General features: G+C 45.1%; 1 protein-coding gene across 2 annotated transcripts in view; it reads right to left on the bottom strand.

Annotated features, from left to right (window-relative positions):
• Positions 1 to 17,900, bottom strand: part of Ube4b (ubiquitination factor E4B) — a 132,964-nt gene that overhangs the window by 8,142 nt on the left and 106,922 nt on the right. For both annotated transcript variants that reach the window (XM_008831837.3, XM_029562872.1), the window contains exons 21-24: positions 13,279 to 13,405; positions 11,429 to 11,573; positions 4,373 to 4,507; positions 1,616 to 1,807 (exon numbers count right to left, since the gene is read on the bottom strand). In XM_008831837.3, coding sequence (XP_008830059.1) covers positions 1,616 to 1,807; positions 4,373 to 4,507; positions 11,429 to 11,573; positions 13,279 to 13,405 — 599 coding nt within the window. The remainder of the gene's footprint in view (positions 1 to 1,615; positions 1,808 to 4,372; positions 4,508 to 11,428; positions 11,574 to 13,278; positions 13,406 to 17,900) is intronic.

The raw sequence follows: 17,900 nt of genomic DNA on the forward strand, positions 1-17,900 counted from the left end.
GCACCTATAAGCTGGGTGAGGCAGTATGTGCCTGTAACCACAGCACTTGGGAAGCAGAGGCAAAACTGCCAGTTGGAAGCAGATGGGGCTACACAGCAAGCAAGACCACATCTTAAAAAAAGCAAACAAGCAAGCATAAAAGCATCTACATATGTGAATTATAACTCAATACGCTGTTATTTTGAGAAAAAAAAAAGCAGCAGATAGTGGCAAATACCTGTAATTCTAGCACTTGGGAGGCTGATGTTGGCCTATCTCAGAAAACTTAGGAAGAAAAAAGTTCCTATAACTTATATCTTAACATTATTCATTTGGATTAGATGTAAGAGCCTTCTAGATGCCTAATGACTGGTAGCCTGTGGCATGAGTCATATTCAGAAACCAGCACAACAGGTTCTGGGCATTTAAAGGGGAGGTGGACAGGGTAAGAATATGGGCACAGGGCTCGACTGCCAGGTCATGAACCCTCCCTCCACTGCACACCGACTGTGTAAGCTTGAGTGGACTCCTTCATTTCTTTGTGCTCTATAGTTTCCTTGTTGTAAAAGAGAAATTTAGTAGAACGTTCATCTACTGAATTCTGTCATTATTAAAGGAAGGAAAACACGAAAAGTGGCCAGATGCTTCATAGAGCCAATAACATGCGTACTATTGTTCTAACACGATTCAGATGGTGGGCATGGCAGTACAGGCCTATAATCCCAGGATTTGAGAGGCATAGGCAGGAGTTCAAGGGCAGTGCAGTTTACATGAAAGCCTGTCTCAAAAGACTTGGGGCAGGAGCAGGGAAGACACTACGGAGGAGAGAGAGCTCTTTCTCCACCCCCCCACAAGGGCTGAGCCTAGGGTTGTGCACATTCAAGTGCTCTACCACTGAGCTGCATTTCCCAGCTCAATTTTACCTTTAAAGATGGTCTTACTATATTTCCTAGGGTAGTTTTGAACTTGTGATCTTCCTGCTTCAGCCTCCTGAGTAGCTGGGATACACGCCTGTGTCAATGGGCCAGGTGAGGGGAGCCCCTCCTATAACCACTGGAACACCATGTTATGGAGAAGCGGCTTGGCCTGGACTGAGGCTGTGGAAGAATATGAGCAGATCTGGGCCAGAGGCCCACATAGGGAAGGAGAGAGAGCGATGTCAGGATGACCAGGAGGCTTTAGACCTTGAAGACCACGTCCACACAGTGGCCCCAAACCAGGAGACTCAAGACCTGAATTTCCTGTGAAGTTGGTTCTTGGAGACTTAATGCATTCGCTGATAAAGACCTTAGCAAGATGAGGCCAGAACTCAACTAGAGAGGGATCAAGGAGTCAAATCTGCTCTTTTCTGTGCACAGAAACAAGCACTTCAGCTTATCTCCACCTGGACCAGGTGTGTTCCCTTGCACTGTGGTCGTTGTTCTCACTAACATACTAAGAACTTCTCACACCACCAATGAATAAGTATCACTCTCCTGCACTTGAAGGGGGGAAAACTCGATGGAGGGAAATGTAAGTGTACAGGGTCTGCCCTAAACATTCAGACAGTAGATCTAAACCGCCCAGCCCAGTGCTTGAATGCAGGTCCCTCCAGAAAGGGCAGCCTTACTCACTTGCCTGCCTTCTCGACACTGACCTGGTCATCGGCAATGGCTTTAGCAAACCGAGCACAGTCCAGCTGTAGGTAAATATCTGTCAGTTGGTCCAACAGCTTCTTTGGTTCAAAGCCGTACTTCTCTGGGTTTTCAACTTTCAGGTCCCGGCACTTGGGTCCACACAGCTGTTGAAGGTTAAAGTTCAGCATGGCAGCCAATCGAGGTCCAAGTTCCTAGGAAATCATAGGATAACAGGACAATTTAGGATGTTGAGATAAGCCAGATGGGACCAGAAACGCTCATCTTGGGAGGAACAGGCACTGGCTGGTTTAATGATCAAGGAATCCATTAAATGTGCTGAGGACACAAACTAAACAAAGACTCAAGCATTTCCCCCATTTCTTATCTGAAAATGCTAGTACATACCAAGTGTGTGTATGCACACACACAAATACAACAAAGGGCTTCTTTTATTCTTTCAATATTTTATTTATTATTATTTTTTTTCTATGTGTATGAGTGTATTTCTTGTCTAATGTAGGTAAGTGCACCCGTGTCATGCAATGCCCACAGAGATCAGAAGAGGCTACTGGATCCCCCTGGGACTGGAGTTACGGACAGTTGTTAGCTGCCGTGTGGGTACTGGGATTCAAACCTGGGTCTTCTGCAAGAGCAACCAGTGTTCTTAACTGCTGAACTATCTCTCCAGCCCCAAAGGGCTTCTTTTTTAGGGAGGGTCTTTTTGAGACAGGGTCTTCCTGCCTCCCAAGCACTGGGATTAAAGGCGTGCAGCACACATCCAGCTACGCTGCTTTTGAGCAGAAAATCTGATATAGACCAAAGATCAGATATTTACTATCAAAAAGATTTCCACAGCTTCCCTTTAAGTAATAGGGCTCTCATGAAATAAATTCAACACATACTCAGTTTTACAAGTTGTACACAAAGTTCTGCTGTGTTCAGTTGCAGAGAAGTTGTGGTTAGGAGTGGTTAGGGTGGGGTAGGGTTAATTTTTCTTTGACAAGGACCATGTTTTAAGCCAATAAAGAAGGTGAAAGTGGCGGGCAAAAGACATGGAAATCCGTCCGGCACAGTGAGCCAGGCCTTCATCCCAGCACTCGGGAGGCAGAGGCAGAGGCAGAGGCAGAGGCAGGCGGATCTCTGTGAGTTCAAGGCCAGCCTGGTCTACACAGTGAGGTCCAGGAGAGCTAGGGCTACAGGGAGACCCAGTCTCAAAAATAAAAACAAACACAAACACACAGAAATGGCAATCCTAAAGCAGGCAGATAGTGACTCAGGTGTATAATGGGCTGGGAAGAAACTTTTCTTTTCAAAATGAAAAATTTTAAACTAAGGATAGGCTTTATGATAACTGTCTCAAATAATTCACTATAGTTTCTAGCTTTTTAGAAATCAGTAACACCACCACATGAAATAAAGTGTGATTTAAAGCAGGAGTTGAAAAAACACAACCTGTGACCAAGTCCAGTCTGGTGCTTCCTTTGTAAATAAAGTTTTATTCAAATATGGTCCTTCTTATTTACATATAGCTTTACTTAGACGATAGTCAGGCTCGTTTATGTCTGGGCTGTGACTGTTCTGTGGGGAGAACAGAGCTGAGAAGCTGCCATAGGAACTACATGGTCTACCACAGCTTTCAACCACTTACTATCTGGCCTTTGTAGAAAATGTTTAAAGTAGGGCTGGAGAGATGGCTCAGGGGTTAAGAGCACTGACTGCTCTTGCAGAGGACTGGGTTCAGTTCCCAACACCCACATGATGGTTAACCACCGCTTATAACTCCAGTTCCAGGGGATCTGATGCCCTCTTCTGACCTCTGAGGGCACTGCACATGTGGTGCACTTACATACATGGAGGCAAAACACATAAAATAAAATAAATAAATTTAAAGTACTCCCTTATTGCTAGTCCTTAAGGGAAGTGGGTATGTGGACAGTGAGTTCTGCTTTCCTCATGCTGCCCCTGCTGCTGTGCTGAAATCTGCTTAGCAAGAGCCAGCAAGTGGGGCTGGAGAGATGAGCAGCAGTTAAGAGCACTTACTGCTCTTGTAGAAGACCTGGGTTTAGTTCCCAGCACCCACATGGCAGCTCAGAACTGCTTGTAACTCTCATTCCAGAGGATCTGATGCCTTCTTCTGGCCTCTTGAACACGTGTGGTACTTACTCTCACACACTCACATACACATAAGGTCCTCAGGTTCATCTCCTGACTCCTTTCTACCCTTGTATGGGTCACAGTATCTGCAGTCACACAGCTCAGTCTCAATGTCAGAAACAGGACCCAGGCTCTTATCAACCCCAAAAGTCAACAATTCAGACGACCTTAAATCTGCCCCAGCCCCAGCCATGCTTCTCATTCGCCTTTGGCCCTACAAAGCTACTTCTAAGAGCAGCAAGGGTCTCATGTCATCAGTCATTCTACTAATGTCCTCCAAATCTGAATCTGTTACTGAAAACTTTTCCTAGACATAAAACATAGAAACCAATAACGATGAAAGTACGCCACAATTCAATAATCCAATGTGCTGTATAAACAGAAAGAACAAAGTCATTTGGAAGTGAGCATTTAAGACTACACAGTGACGTGAGGCTTCATTTCAGTCTGTGAGAGTGCTGTGTCTCAAAGAACATGACCGGGGACAAATAAGAAAGAACTTCATTCACTGGTTGTTGTGATGCTAAAGTTTCCAGGATTTCAACAACTGTGGTAAACTGTAAGTGCTGGGGTCTGGATGTGGAGCCAACAGGTAACACGAGTACCTCACAGTTTCTACTCACCGGCCTGAGGAATGGCTTCTGGACTTGCTTGGTGAGGATATGGAACATGTCCACAGTTTCAGTTGCCAGGGCGAGGTAAGAGCGAGAAACACGTTCATCCTGAGCAAGCTGAGACTGCCGGGCCTGCTGCTGATCCTAGGAAACATCAAACAGGTGCCAAAGAAATCTCAGTACCAGCCATCAGCTCACAAGACACCAAGTAGAGGGACAGACAATCAGCTCCTGACTGGAAAAGTGTGATGAAGCCAACATACTCTGGGAGTGAGATAACCAACCTCAGCAGCAAATGGTCTAGAGAGCCCAGTTCTCTCCTCTAGCACTAGAACACTTCGGGACTTATCAGGTGGCTGCAGGTCACACCCAGGGCCACATGCTCTGCCACTGACCCACACCCAGCCCTGGCCCACTACTGAACTCTGAGCCTTGGTTTTCTCAATGATAAACAGCCACCCTCAGGTTCATGGAGGATGAATTACATAACAAACGCAGTGTCCGTGCACATATAGGGACCACAGAGGGTCATTTATTCCCCTTAAAACCAACTTTCATTCAGTCATACCATTTTGAAAAGATGAGACTCGGTGTGCTACAGTATAGAGGCCTATTCAGCTTGCCCCTACAGTGAGTCTGCAGATGGTTATGCCTTTTGATTTGTGACTCTCTACACTGTCAGACTGTCATCCCTCACAACTATCAGCACACTTGTCCCTAGCACTATCCTTCCCCCTCTGTTCTGCCACAGGCTGGGAAGTGAGGTAATAAAAGGAGTCTGATTCATGGGGAAATTGAGTGGTACACTAATGGTTCTGTACCCACTCATCTTGATAGAGTCACCAGGTCCTTAGTTTTAAACATAGGGTCTCATGTAGCACAGGTTTGTCTCTAACACACTGTGTAGCTAAGAAAGACCTTGAACTTCTGATCTTTTTGTCTGCACTGCCCTAGTGCTAGGATTACATGCATCCACCACCACACCCAGTTTATCAGACTCTGTGTGTTTGTGTGTGTACACACATGCTCACATACAGGTGAAAGCCAGAGCAAAGCCCAGGTGCCATTCCCCAGGTACCAAACACAACTTTCTTAAACATTTTAAAATTTTATTTTGTGTATGAGTGTTTTGCCTGCATGTATGTAAGTGTTCCATGTGTGCCTGATGTCTGTGGAGGCCAGAAGAGGGCACTGGATCCCCTGGAACTGAGTGTTACAAGTGCTGAGAACCAAACCCATGACCTTTGAAAGAGCAGTAAGTGCTCTTAACCACTGAGCCATCTCTCTAGCCCCCATACCTTTTTATGAGACAGGATCTCTTAGTGAACTGTAACTTGCCAAACAGGCAAGGCTAGTTGGCCAGCAAGCTCCAGGGACCTGCCTATCTCCACCTCTCAGCCCTGAGATTACAAACGCCTGGCTTTCAGGCCCTTTGTGTCAGGGGAGGGGCAGGCAGCTGGAATGGCTGTTGTAGCTCAGTGAACACCCTCTGGGCTGGTACTATAGTCCGTGCCTGGTAGAGACTCTGCAGTGAGGCTGGGGGCCTGCCCAGTTCTCCCTGGTCAAGAATGAGTCTATTGAGAGAGGGCTGCACTAGGAAAGGCATAGGAATAGCCAGGCATCAATGGTCTCAATGTGAGTTTGAGTGTCTCAGCCTTCATCTGTAAGTATTATACAGGCCCTTTGAACAGGCTATGTCTGAGGCAGGATAGAAAGTCGGGAAAATTAAGGGGACCTGGAAAGGGAAAGAAGCCCCTCACTCTGCAACCTGCTCAGGAGCCTGAGACTTTAACACTGTGCCTATAGTGCTTATCCTCAAATAAGGATGTTAAAACAACAAACCCAAGCCAGGGGTGGCAGTACACACCTTTAATCCCAGTACTTGGGAGGCAGAGGCAGGTGGATCTCTGTGAGTTCAAGGCCAGCCTGGTCTACATAGTGAGTTCCAGGACAGCTGGAGCTACAGGGAGACCCTGTCTCAAAAAGGCAAAACAGAACAAAATAAAACCAACAATAAACCCTGCTTAGGGTCAGAACATCTGAGGCCTTGAGTTTCTGTCAGCTCTCCTCTCTCATCCCTAAATCTAAACAGTGCATATCATACAATCACCCCAAAATCACATTTACAAAAGGCAATTCTTTAAGATGAGAGAAAAAGCAAACCAGTTCATTTTTTTTTTTTTTTTTTTTTTTTTGTACAGGGTCTCACTAGTCCCAGCCCACCTGGAAGTCACTAAGTGGATCAGGCTGGCCTCCATATCACACAGAGATCCACCTGCCTCTTCCTCTTGAAGGTTAAAGGTGGATTAAAGGTGCACGCCACCATACACAGCATCCGTTTATATATTTTTACTTAAGTTGTAAACATTAAGCTTTAACCTTTGCTTGAACTTTAAACTGTAAATTGCAGCACTGTAACTTAAGCCACAGAACGATACATGCGCGCGCACATGTACACACACACAAAATCTCTATTATAAAAACTAAAGGATTCTCTTTCTAAATGCCCCTGGCTTAAATCTAAAGTACCCACTATTCTCCTGATCTTTTAGAAAAATGTTTTATTTTTATTTTATTTTATGTGTATGAGCATACTGCCTGCATGTAAGTGCACCTGTGTCATGCAATGCCTGAGGTCAGAAGATGGTGCAGGGATCCCCTGGAATTAGAGTTAACGGAGGGCTGTTACCCACCAGTGCTCTTAACCACTGAGCCATCTCTCCAGTCCCCTATTATCCTCATAATAAAGTCACTATCTATGCTTCCTTCTGGCTTGTCTTGAAATTCATTCTTGCAGGATAGCCAAGGATCCTGCTTTATCTGAGCAGTGGTCCCTAAGGGGAAAGCCTTGGGCTGCTGAAGACTGCTGAGCTGTGCCCCCTCCCCAACCCCCACCACCATACGTCCTTAGGCAGTGGACTGGAACACAGCACGGGCCCCATGAGGCTCCTGACTCTGCAGGAGCTTAGGGACTTTGATCAACAAGCTAAAATGCTCCACACACAGATACAGAAAAAGGCTGACAGTGATAGAAAAGAATTCCAGAGGACAAAGGGAGAGAAGAGTCAGAAGTACTCTGGAAAGGGTGGTCAGGGAAGGCCTCTTAGAGAAGTGAGAGGGAAGAGAATCTTTGAAAGGAACCAGTCAATGAAAGTCTGGGTAAATCCAAGTGCAAAGACCTTGTCATGTCAGAGGAAAGGCAAAGGGGCCAGTGTGGAGGAGCAGATGGATGAGAGGGTGTCCGGAGATAAGGACAGAGAGGTACGTGCCCTGTAGGCTACAGAGTTCAGAATGAAAAGCAGAGAGTTCAGAATGAAAAGCAAGGCTCTGAATAGCGTGATTCTGAGGTTTAAGAGCACTTCCCTGCTATGGACACTGGCAAGATGGCTCAGTGGCTTGGAAGTGGCAGGAAGAGCGAACACACACACACACACACACACACACACACACACACACACACACACACACACACACACACACACACACGGAGAGAGAACCTCCTTGTGACCCAGAATAGAGCTTGGCAAAATGTGAGGTGGATGCCCCCACCCATCTAGGGTGCTCCTTGGGGGCATCTCAGTGGGGCGAGAAGAGGCGCTCAGACCAGTGAGAAGGCAACTGGGAGCACACTGGGAAAAAGGGGCGGAGCTGCTGCCATATTGAGCACTGACTGCAGCGACAGATGGCTTGTGCATTTCACATATGGAAAAGGAAAAGCCTATAATTATCCGTGTCTTTGTAAGGCACCCCCTCCCAAATGTCATATAAACTGCAAAAGCCAAACAGAATGTCTTATGTTGGTCATCAATCCATGTCAGGACCAGAAGACCCTGAGTGGAGGCAGGTCTCCCAGCAGGGAAAGGAAAATTCAGTGAAACACTCTTGATCTTGTCTCCACCTCCTGAGGACTAGGATTACAGGCATGCACAACACCCAATTTATGAGGTGGTGAAGACTGAACAGGGCTTCTGCATGCCAGGCAAGCACTCTACCAACTGAGCTACATCCCCAGCCCTTCATACATTTCTTACTTTTTTTTTAAGCACTGGGAATCACACTGAGGGCCTCATGCAGGTGAGGCAACTATTCTACCAATGAGCTAAAGCCATAACCCATGGAGATAAAGGACATAGCCTAGAGGCATGTTCTTAAAGAGAGATGGTGGGGGAGTCAAGAATCAAAGACAACCTGAACAACTGGTAGAATGGAGCTGTCAAGGATTAAGGTCCCTCAGAGAGGAGATTCAGAGGGCAACATTGACAAGTCAGGTTTGAGGTAGTTACCAGGCAGTCAGATAGCAGAGCAAGTCAACACTGCTCACATAGGTCTGGGGTCAGGAGCTATCTAAGCCAAGGAGCTATATTTTGCACTCTTTAAAATACAGATATTTAAAGCCTCAGAATGGATGAGCTCATCTGGCAGTGGTTTAAAGTGGTGGCATTGGGTAATGTGTGGACTATATGTGGTGTGAGGAATGGGAGCAAGAAAGGACACTACTGGATTAAATGGACACAATGAAGGACATAGTCTCTCATCATAGTTTCCTAGTCTATCAAAGCTTCAGTATGCTGAACACCAGGCACCCTTTCTGAGAAATGCCAACCCCGGAGCAAGAGTGGAAGAAAGGTTTTTTGTTTGTTTGTTTGTTTTTGGTCTTTTTGAGACAGGGTCTCCCTGTAGCCCCAGCTATCCTGGAACTCACTATGTAGACCAGGCTGGCCTTGAACTCACAGAGATCCGCCTGCCTCTGCCTCCTGAGTGCTGGGATTAAAGGTGTGCACCACCATGCCCGGCCCTGCTCTGGAACTTTTATCTTCTTCTGTTTTGTGTGGCTGGTTTCCTTCTCCTGGGTCTCCTGCTTTTCTGGCCTCTTACATGTCTATCAAACTCATTGAACACAAAGTTTTGTGTGCACCACCACGCCTGGCATAAGTGGAATAAAGTTTAGGAGAAGCAGAGGACTGAGCACTGGAGCCTGCCATCACTTGGAGGCCATGAAGATGAGCAAGAACAGTTAGGGACAAGGGAGGCAGCAAACAACCTCAAAGTCAAGGAAAGGCTATTTCTGAAATAGTAGTTGTTAAGAGACTATTTGTGCCTTAAAAAAATCCATTAAGAGAAGAATCAATAGTATTCTTTGTCTCAAACAAAAACTATTAGGCACCAGCTATGACCAAGAGAATGGGCTACAGGCCTGGAGCCCAACTTCTAAGAGATAAAGTGGTGTCCACCAAGCAACATAGAATGACTGAGAGGTGGAGAAAGGGGGGGGCTGTGCAGGACACTGGCTGGGGATGGATGGCCAGCCATGGGGCAGGATTTGGACAGGACCACTCTCAAAGAATGGGTAGAAGACTAACAGGAAGCACACCACTTGGGGCGGAAAGGTGAATGAAACATCAGGAACTCCACACACCTGGGTTGGCCCTGAGCTAGACCTTTAGTTCCCACAAGGCAGGCATTTGCTCTGAATTGTGGATGAGGAAATGTTAAAGCACTCAATATGAAGAAATGCCAGTTCTCAAACCCAGACGACCGTGGACACTTATAAGAGCTGACATTCTTTCAGCTATACCTTGTCTGATTCCTCAGCATGGTGTGAAAAGCCTGGAGACTGGTCTACAGTACTACAGCCTATGATCAGAGGACAAGCCTACAAGAATCCCTTAGAGCCATACTGGGGAGGTGTGGGGCATCAGACCTACGATGGCTCCACCTTGAGGGAGATGAGAGCTGAGGGAGGTTTCTGTACTATGGCAGCAAAACAGTTGAAATGTGTTTAGAAATACACATGGGGTGGCGCACGCCTTTGATCCCAGCACTCAGGAGGCAGAGGCAGGTGGATCTCTGTGAGTTTGAGGCCAGCCTGGTGTCTACATAGTGAGTTCCAGGACAGCTGGGGCTACAGGGAGACCCCATCTCAAAAAGGCCAAGAAAAGAAAAGAAATACACACGGGGGTAATGGGAAGGAAAAACACCAGTAGGAACACACAGTATCCAGAAGACAAGAGTGCTGCATTATCTCAGTACCATCAGAGGTGCTCAAGAGGTGCAGGGACATGGATGCAGAAGCCCGATATTCAGACTGGGCATAGCCCTGTGTAAGGAGCAAGATGTAAAATCCTCATCAAACCTACAGAAACACTTAGAATGAAACCTTCCCTAACTAATGTGCATCAGTATCCTACAGTTAAGATGCTTTTGGCACACAACAACAGAACTTCACAGGCCTCCTCACTGTGAGCATGCTGTCACAGGCAAGGACATCACAGGCCTCCCGACGTGGGCAGAACCCTGTAGAAAGCAGCTAACCCACACATGAGCTGTCAAGGACCTAAGTCACTGAAGAGCTATCTGAACGTCTTCCATCCCATCAGGAGAGGACAGTGGAGCATCACTGGCACAACATGAATTTCTCACAGAACCTGGTACACCAGGTCTCTTTTCTATTCATAACTGAATATGGAAACTAATATCAACAGAAAGAAAAAGCTCCGGAAATCCTTTGTGACTCACAGGTAGCCAGAGAAGGCCACATGAGCAAACCTAGCTCTTCCCCAGCAGGCAGAAGTCTGCAGATTTATTTCTCAGTTCCCTGTGTAAATCCTGAGGCATAATATAGTCAGACAATAAAACTCTTCTCTAAAAAAGCCCTTTAAAGCTAAAAAGACAGAGAACATTTTCAAGATGCTTCTTCTCAGTTCAAGTATTCGTGGTGGTAGGACAGAGCCCAGGGATCCCTACACATACTCCAGCACTCGGTTAGGTCCCCACCCCCAACAGTATACCTTTTTAACAATGAAAGTCTATTTTTTCTTGTTTGAACTCGAAAACACAGAAAGTGAACATTTCCCCCGTTCTTTCGGGGAGGCACAATACCGGGGCCTCAGGAACAGTAGGCAAACATTCTACCGCTGAGCTACACCTTTAGCCCCAATTCGTAGCTTCAGTGAAAATGCTGCAAAAAGTTTTCCCCTATCTCAAACTTGAGGGATTTTTCAAGGAAGCCCAAGGTAGGAAGGCCCCAACACTAAGTCTGCAGACAGCCCCGGAGTGCGGCCTCACCCGCGGCAGCTGCTCCCACTGCTCTTTGTTCTTCATCTCTTCCTGCACCTCATGGATCCGCTTCAGCGACTCCAGACTTTCATCGAGCAAAAATGTTGTGTCGTTTATCAGCATATTTATATAGCGAACGAACTGCTTCCCGGAACTGAAAAAGCAAGGTGATGAAGGTGATGGTGTATGGTCAGACATCTCCCCGAGTGCTGACCACTGGGAGACTGCCGATCACGGCACATCTCATGTACCTCAGATTTTGTAATCCCTTTTTTGTTTTGTTTTAAGAAGGGTCTATGTAGCCCAGGCTAGCTTCATACTGCTCTCCTGCCTCACCATAACATAGTAACGACCATGGGCACAAGCCTCCATGCTCAGCCTTACTATTTAACTGCGATATACTCATTCTGCTGGTGGGCTGGATCAACCTGCGTGCTAAGAGCCGACTGCTTAATACTCCAGAATTTTCTGAGCTGATTTCCTTGGCAGCTTAAATGTGACAACATTTACATAGTCACACTGTGGAAAACCAGCAAATGCTGAAGTTTCTCTCTCTAGAAAGCAGGCTGACTAGCACACTGCTAGCTCAGTCTCTTGGTGTTTTTAAGTAGAGCAAGCACTCTTCCAGGCAGGAAAGCAAATGTGCTTACACTCACTGTGATATATAATAAGCCAGCAGCAAAAATCATATAGCAGACAAGAGATTACTGATTAAAGTTACTCCTCATCACAAAGAAAGATACACTGGAAAAATAAGGACCTGTAATACTGGCAAAGGAGGACAGGAACACATGTTATAGGTCCTATGGCTTCGAGTCTAAAGAACCAGACTGTTAAGATTGAAGGGACTTATTGGTGAATTGAAATAGCCTGGCCTACCTGGTAAAGCCTGAAATGGACAGATTAGTGGAAAAAAGACAAGGTTGACTTCAGGACCTACCACGTTTAATTAGGGCAGAAAGCCCATGCCAGGGAAAGAGGTTTCTGTGAACCAGCACAGGAAACCTCATCTCAAGAACGTGGGCACACCAGACTTCCTAAAACTGCTATGCTGTGTAGATCAAGCTGGGACCCAGGTGGTCTTTTAAGCTCCTATCAGGCCTTTGCTGAAATGCAACTCATTATAAGAGCAGTTCATGGAAATAATTAGCTTAGCTCACTTTGTGAAAGGTATCTGGCAAACCAGTAAGCCACTGATAATATCAACTAGTAATTCAGTTAAGTAGTAACCCTAGACTTGATCGAAGATCTGACATGGGATGGGGAAGAATTTCTTTGAAGAATGAAACAAGGGTTCAACATTTATACTCTACTTTCTTCTTTTAAGCTAGTGATCTAGAGGAATTAATACTGTCCAGGTTTAACCAGGCTCTGCAATTTCAAGTAGGCACAGGAAAAGCAAGTGCAAAGTCATTAACTGTAGCTTAATGCCTGAGCACAACCAATGAACAAGGAATGATAACCCTGACTTCTAAAGACAGTTTTCCTAGTATCTCTAAAGTGTGATACTACATTCAAGAACATTGAAAGCTCCTGTTTCAATCATTCTGAAAACTTCATTTAACAGTCTATCATTCAAAGAAAACACACAAACATCATTTGGCACGTACATATTTAAGAATATTCCTTTATGTAAACCAGGCCCAATGTATGCTCACAAATCTGTAGCTCAGCCCTGCCCTGTAAGCACAGACAGTTAGATAGGTGGTCACCCCGAGCAGTACCTTGTGGCAAACTTCCAGGAGGCTGAAGCCAAGAAAACAGCCCACAGGAACCGGCTGTGAGAGCTTTCCAGTGGCTGTCCTACCCACCTGTGTTTTGAAGAGAGCAAGCTGTGACGTCAGGGGCCTACTACTCACTTGAACTCCTCCATGAAGGTGCCATGGTGAGCTATGTTTTGCCAAAGGCTTTTAAAAATGGTGCTAATGTGATAACGAATTGTGAACTTGTCGTAGAACTCGCTGGTGGCTCCAGTATGCTCGACATCTAAGGAAGAGAGACAGAGACTCAGACACACGCCCCTTCTCACCTTTCCAAATGTAGTTATTGCTGTGACAGTAATGGAGGAGGAACATAAATCTGTAGGATCAGAGATCCGGTGAAACTGCGCCTGAATCGCACATGTAAGGTGAAATTATGACCTGGTTTAAAGACCGAAGTTTCACAAAGAAAGTCTGGCAATGATACAACACCTAAAGGAAGGGCTGGGAGACCGGCATCCGAAGACAGCGTCAACTCACAAGGATCAAAAGCTCATTAATACATGTAAGGAAATTTCACAGAAGCTCAAATGCACACCTCGAGTGGGATTTTGTTGAAAGATACACTCCTATTAAATGTATCACTTTAAAGGCTTTTGTATCAGACACGTCCCACAAAGCAGAGACACTCACTCCTCCACCTCGACTCACTGCTCATTTACCTTCGAGCATCTTTGTACCTACAGGGACGAAGCAAAAATCAAGCTTGCTAATGTAAACAGCTAAAAGCTTAAGCATGCAACGTACCAGAATGCATTACAATTTTTTTTTGGGGGGGGGGTGTCTCTTTTTGAGACAGGGTCTCCCTGTAGACCCAGCTGGCCTGGAACTTGCTATGTAGAACAGGCTGGCCTTGAATTCATAGAGATCACCTGCTTCTGCCTCTTGAGTGCTGGGATTAAAGGCGTGCGCCACCACACCTGGCTGCATTACAAATTTTTTTTGTTGTTATTTTTATTTTATGTGTATGACTGCATTGCCTGCATGTGTGTAAAGACACCCGTGTCCTGCAATGCCCGAGGAGGACATAAGATGAATTCCCTGGAACTGGAATTACTGACAGTTGTTAGCTGCCATGTGGGTGCTGGGATTTGAACCCAGGTCTTCTGCAAAAACAGCCAGTGTTCTTAAATGCTGAGCCATTTCTCCAGCCCCACAAGTTACCATTTTTGGCCCATCTAATTGGCAGACATTACAGAAATGACAACATTCAAGAGAGGTAAGGATTTGGGGAAACAGGTTCACTACACATGCTGGTGTGAATGAACAGTGAGACAATCTGGTACCAGGTACGGTGGCACTCGCCTGTAATCCCAGCACTCAGGAGGCAGAGGAAGGAAGATTAGGAGTTCAAGGCCAGCCTCAGCTACATAGCAAGTTGGAAGCCAATCTGGGATACATGAGACCAGGTACAAAACAAAACAGAACAAAACAAAACACTTAGAACAACCCCAATCCCCAACAATTTAGCAAAATACAGCAGAGTCATCAGAAGCCTTTCCTCTGGACTACCAATTCTCCTCAAGAAAGAGTATACAAGTATGTTCAAAGACTGATTTCCAAGCATGCCCGACAAAATACATTTATTTTTATTTTTACAGTACTGGGGACTGAATCCAGAGCCTTAAGATGCTAGACAAGTGTCCTACCACTGTGCTACATATAAATGCTATCTTCGCTAGAGGAAAAAATACATCTAAATAATAGGAAAAAAGAATCTAAATGTCCAAGAAGGAATATGAAAACCCGTATTTTATCCATTAAGTGAAAACCAGAGCTTACCAAATAAAATGTACAGCTTGGGCCCAATGATAGTTCTGCTCTTTAGTTTGCTTTTTTTTTTAAAAAAAAAAAACAAAACAAAACAGGGTCTCACTATGTATCCCTGGCTGGCCTGGAACTTGCCATCTAGACCACAGTAGTCTAGAACTCAGAGACCCACCTGCTTCTACCTCCCAAGTGCTGGGATTAAAGGCCTGTGCCAACATACTCAGTCATGATACTTATTTTAGGGGCTGGAGAGATGGCTTAGTGGTTAAGATGTCTTGATGTTCTCACAAAGGACCTAGTTTCGGTTCCCAGCGCCCACACGGCAGTTAACAACTGTATGTAACTTCAGTTCCTGGGGAGCCAATACCCTCTTCTGGCCTCCATGGGCACTACATGCACATGGTACACTTATCTACATGGAGGTAAAATACTCATACACATAAAATAAAAACAAATAAATAAAGGTGAATGGTAACAAGCCAGTTATGATAGTTGTTTTTTTTTTAAGTGATTGAAAAACTAGGTGTGGTGGCACACGCCTGTAATCCCAGCACTCAGGAGGCAGAGGCAGGTGGATCTCTATGAGCTGCAGGCCAGCTGGGGCTACAGGGAAACCCTGTCTCAAAAAGACCAAAAATAAAAGTGATCCAGGGCTAGCAAGATGGCTCAGCAGGTACAGGTAGAAGTGTTAGCCACAAAACCTGATTTCAATCCCTGGAACCCACATGGAAAGAACTAACTCCTTAAAGCTGTCCTCTGACCTGTGTTTACACAGACACAGAAACAGACACAGACACACATGCAAATAAACAAATAAAATGTAACAAGAAAAAAATGTTAAAAGTGATTGGAAAGATACATAGCAAAGGCCAGATGTGCTGGCATATGCTTTTATCCTAGCGTACTTGGGAGGCAGAGGCAGGTAGATCTGAGAGTTTGAGGCCAGCCTGGTGGACACTATGTAGGGATAGTGAGACCTGCCTCAAAATAAATAAATAAATAAATAAATATTTAAAAATAACTCAAAAAAAAAAGCAATTAAAAAAAATTTTTTTTAAAAAGTGGGGACAGTGAGATGCATCACTATGCAAGTCTGGTAACATGAACTCAATCCCCGGAACCCACATAAAGGTGGAAAGAGAGAAGAGACTCCACAAAGTTGCCCTCTGACCTCCACACTACACTGTAGCACAAGTAACACGCCCACCCCTCCAAGTCAAAAAATATATATAGAAAGAAAAACAAAATTATACATAGTAAAGTGTTAACCAAGACTTGGGATACGGAGATTATTAAGAACTTTAATTCTTGGTAATTTATTTTTCCCTTCTGCAGTACTAAGGATTTTTTCCTTCTGTAGAACCGAGGATTGAACCCAGAGTGCCTGGTGCGTGTTATACAAGCTTTCTATGCTAAGCCACAACCCCTGCCTTTCTTGGTATTTTTTATACACACACACCACACACACACACATATACATACATACATACATGTATATATATGGGAAGGGTACCAAATGCCAGCTGTTTAATAAGAAAAAGACAAGACATTTCTATTGTGCTAAGATCTAAATGTATCGACTCATTAAGCCAACTTTTCCTTAGATGAACTAAGTGCCATTTTATTGTGTAAACATGTGAATTATGGTGTCCAAGAAGCAGAACACTAGAGGCCAGCACAGCCGTGGTGAGCATCTACAACTGCCCATGTCTGGGCTACATTCCAGATACAGTCCAAGCCAAGCACTGCTATGTACTCAGTACCCATCAGGGTGTTTCTCTCTCAACATCTTTGTTATTTGCTCTTGAGGTTCTCTCAAAATCATACCTGCCCAAGTTCCAATTTTCAAGTCCTAACTCCAGAAGTCTTAAATGAACCTGAACCTTGCTAAGCTTACACACCTCACCCTGTCTGAGCCAATCTCCCTGCTCTCTTTTCTTCTGATTTGATCTGTTGTCTGAGCTGCAAGGCTGCTGCCTCCTTTCTCTGCCACTTATTAATTGCTCGTGTTGGCATCATACCCCACCACCTTTCCTGAAGCAGCCTGCTCTCACACCTACCGTCTCTAGCCCTATCACCTGCTCTGCCCTGCACCTGCCTCCAAAGGAGGGACTTGGTGTCTTCACACCACAGGCACAATGTAAATATTCACTCAGTCAGTGATAAAATCTGCTCTGGCCGCTGGCCTTGAGCAGTTAGACAATAAAAATGCTCTCAGTTTGAAATCTAATTTTATTTTTGAGGCGAAGCTTGAGCAAAAACATTTCCTAAGTTGGAATACTATCTCTGACCTGAGAGTAGCTCATGCAGTGATTGATCTTGGCTAAGCAGTTCTAATTCAGGGATAGGATGGAACTGGTAGATCTTGATGGGGGTAGGGGGTGGATGGACTTATGGGGAGTGGCTGAGGCTTCCTGCAGGGTTGAAGTCCCTTGGGAACTAGAACAGCTGAGCAGCTAGGCACACTTGTGCTAGAACTGAGCTGCTGACCTTCAGCAATCTTCCTAACCTTTCTGAGTTTTGGTTTCCACATTGTAACATGGAGGTATTTATAGCACCCATCTTTGGGACTGCTATGTGGATCAAGTGAACAGATTATAAGTATTCAATGGCTGGTGACTATTTTTGGGAAACGTATCATCTATCTGTGATACAGAGGTGGCTCAGGTCAGAGGGCACACTGCTCCATGACAAAGGAAAAGAGGGAATACTTGGGAGATTCTTGATGATGCTAGTGGGAGGCACTAGGCTAGGCAATGCTCCCACAGTATGTACACACACACACACACAAACACACAGATTATCATAAAGCCACAGTGATAGGCTCAGGCATGTAAACTGACTACTGAGTATATTGTAAATAAAATTTGTTTTTCTAAAGATACATTTTAAAAATGAAATTGATTCACCTAGATTTTTTTAAATTTTTAAATTATGTATATGTGTGTGTG

Source organism: Nannospalax galili, unplaced genomic scaffold (assembly GCF_000622305.1).
Source record: "Nannospalax galili isolate Female #2095 unplaced genomic scaffold, S.galili_v1.0 scaffold870, whole genome shotgun sequence".
In the NCBI taxonomy this organism is placed as follows: Eukaryota; Metazoa; Chordata; class Mammalia; order Rodentia; family Spalacidae; genus Nannospalax; species Nannospalax galili.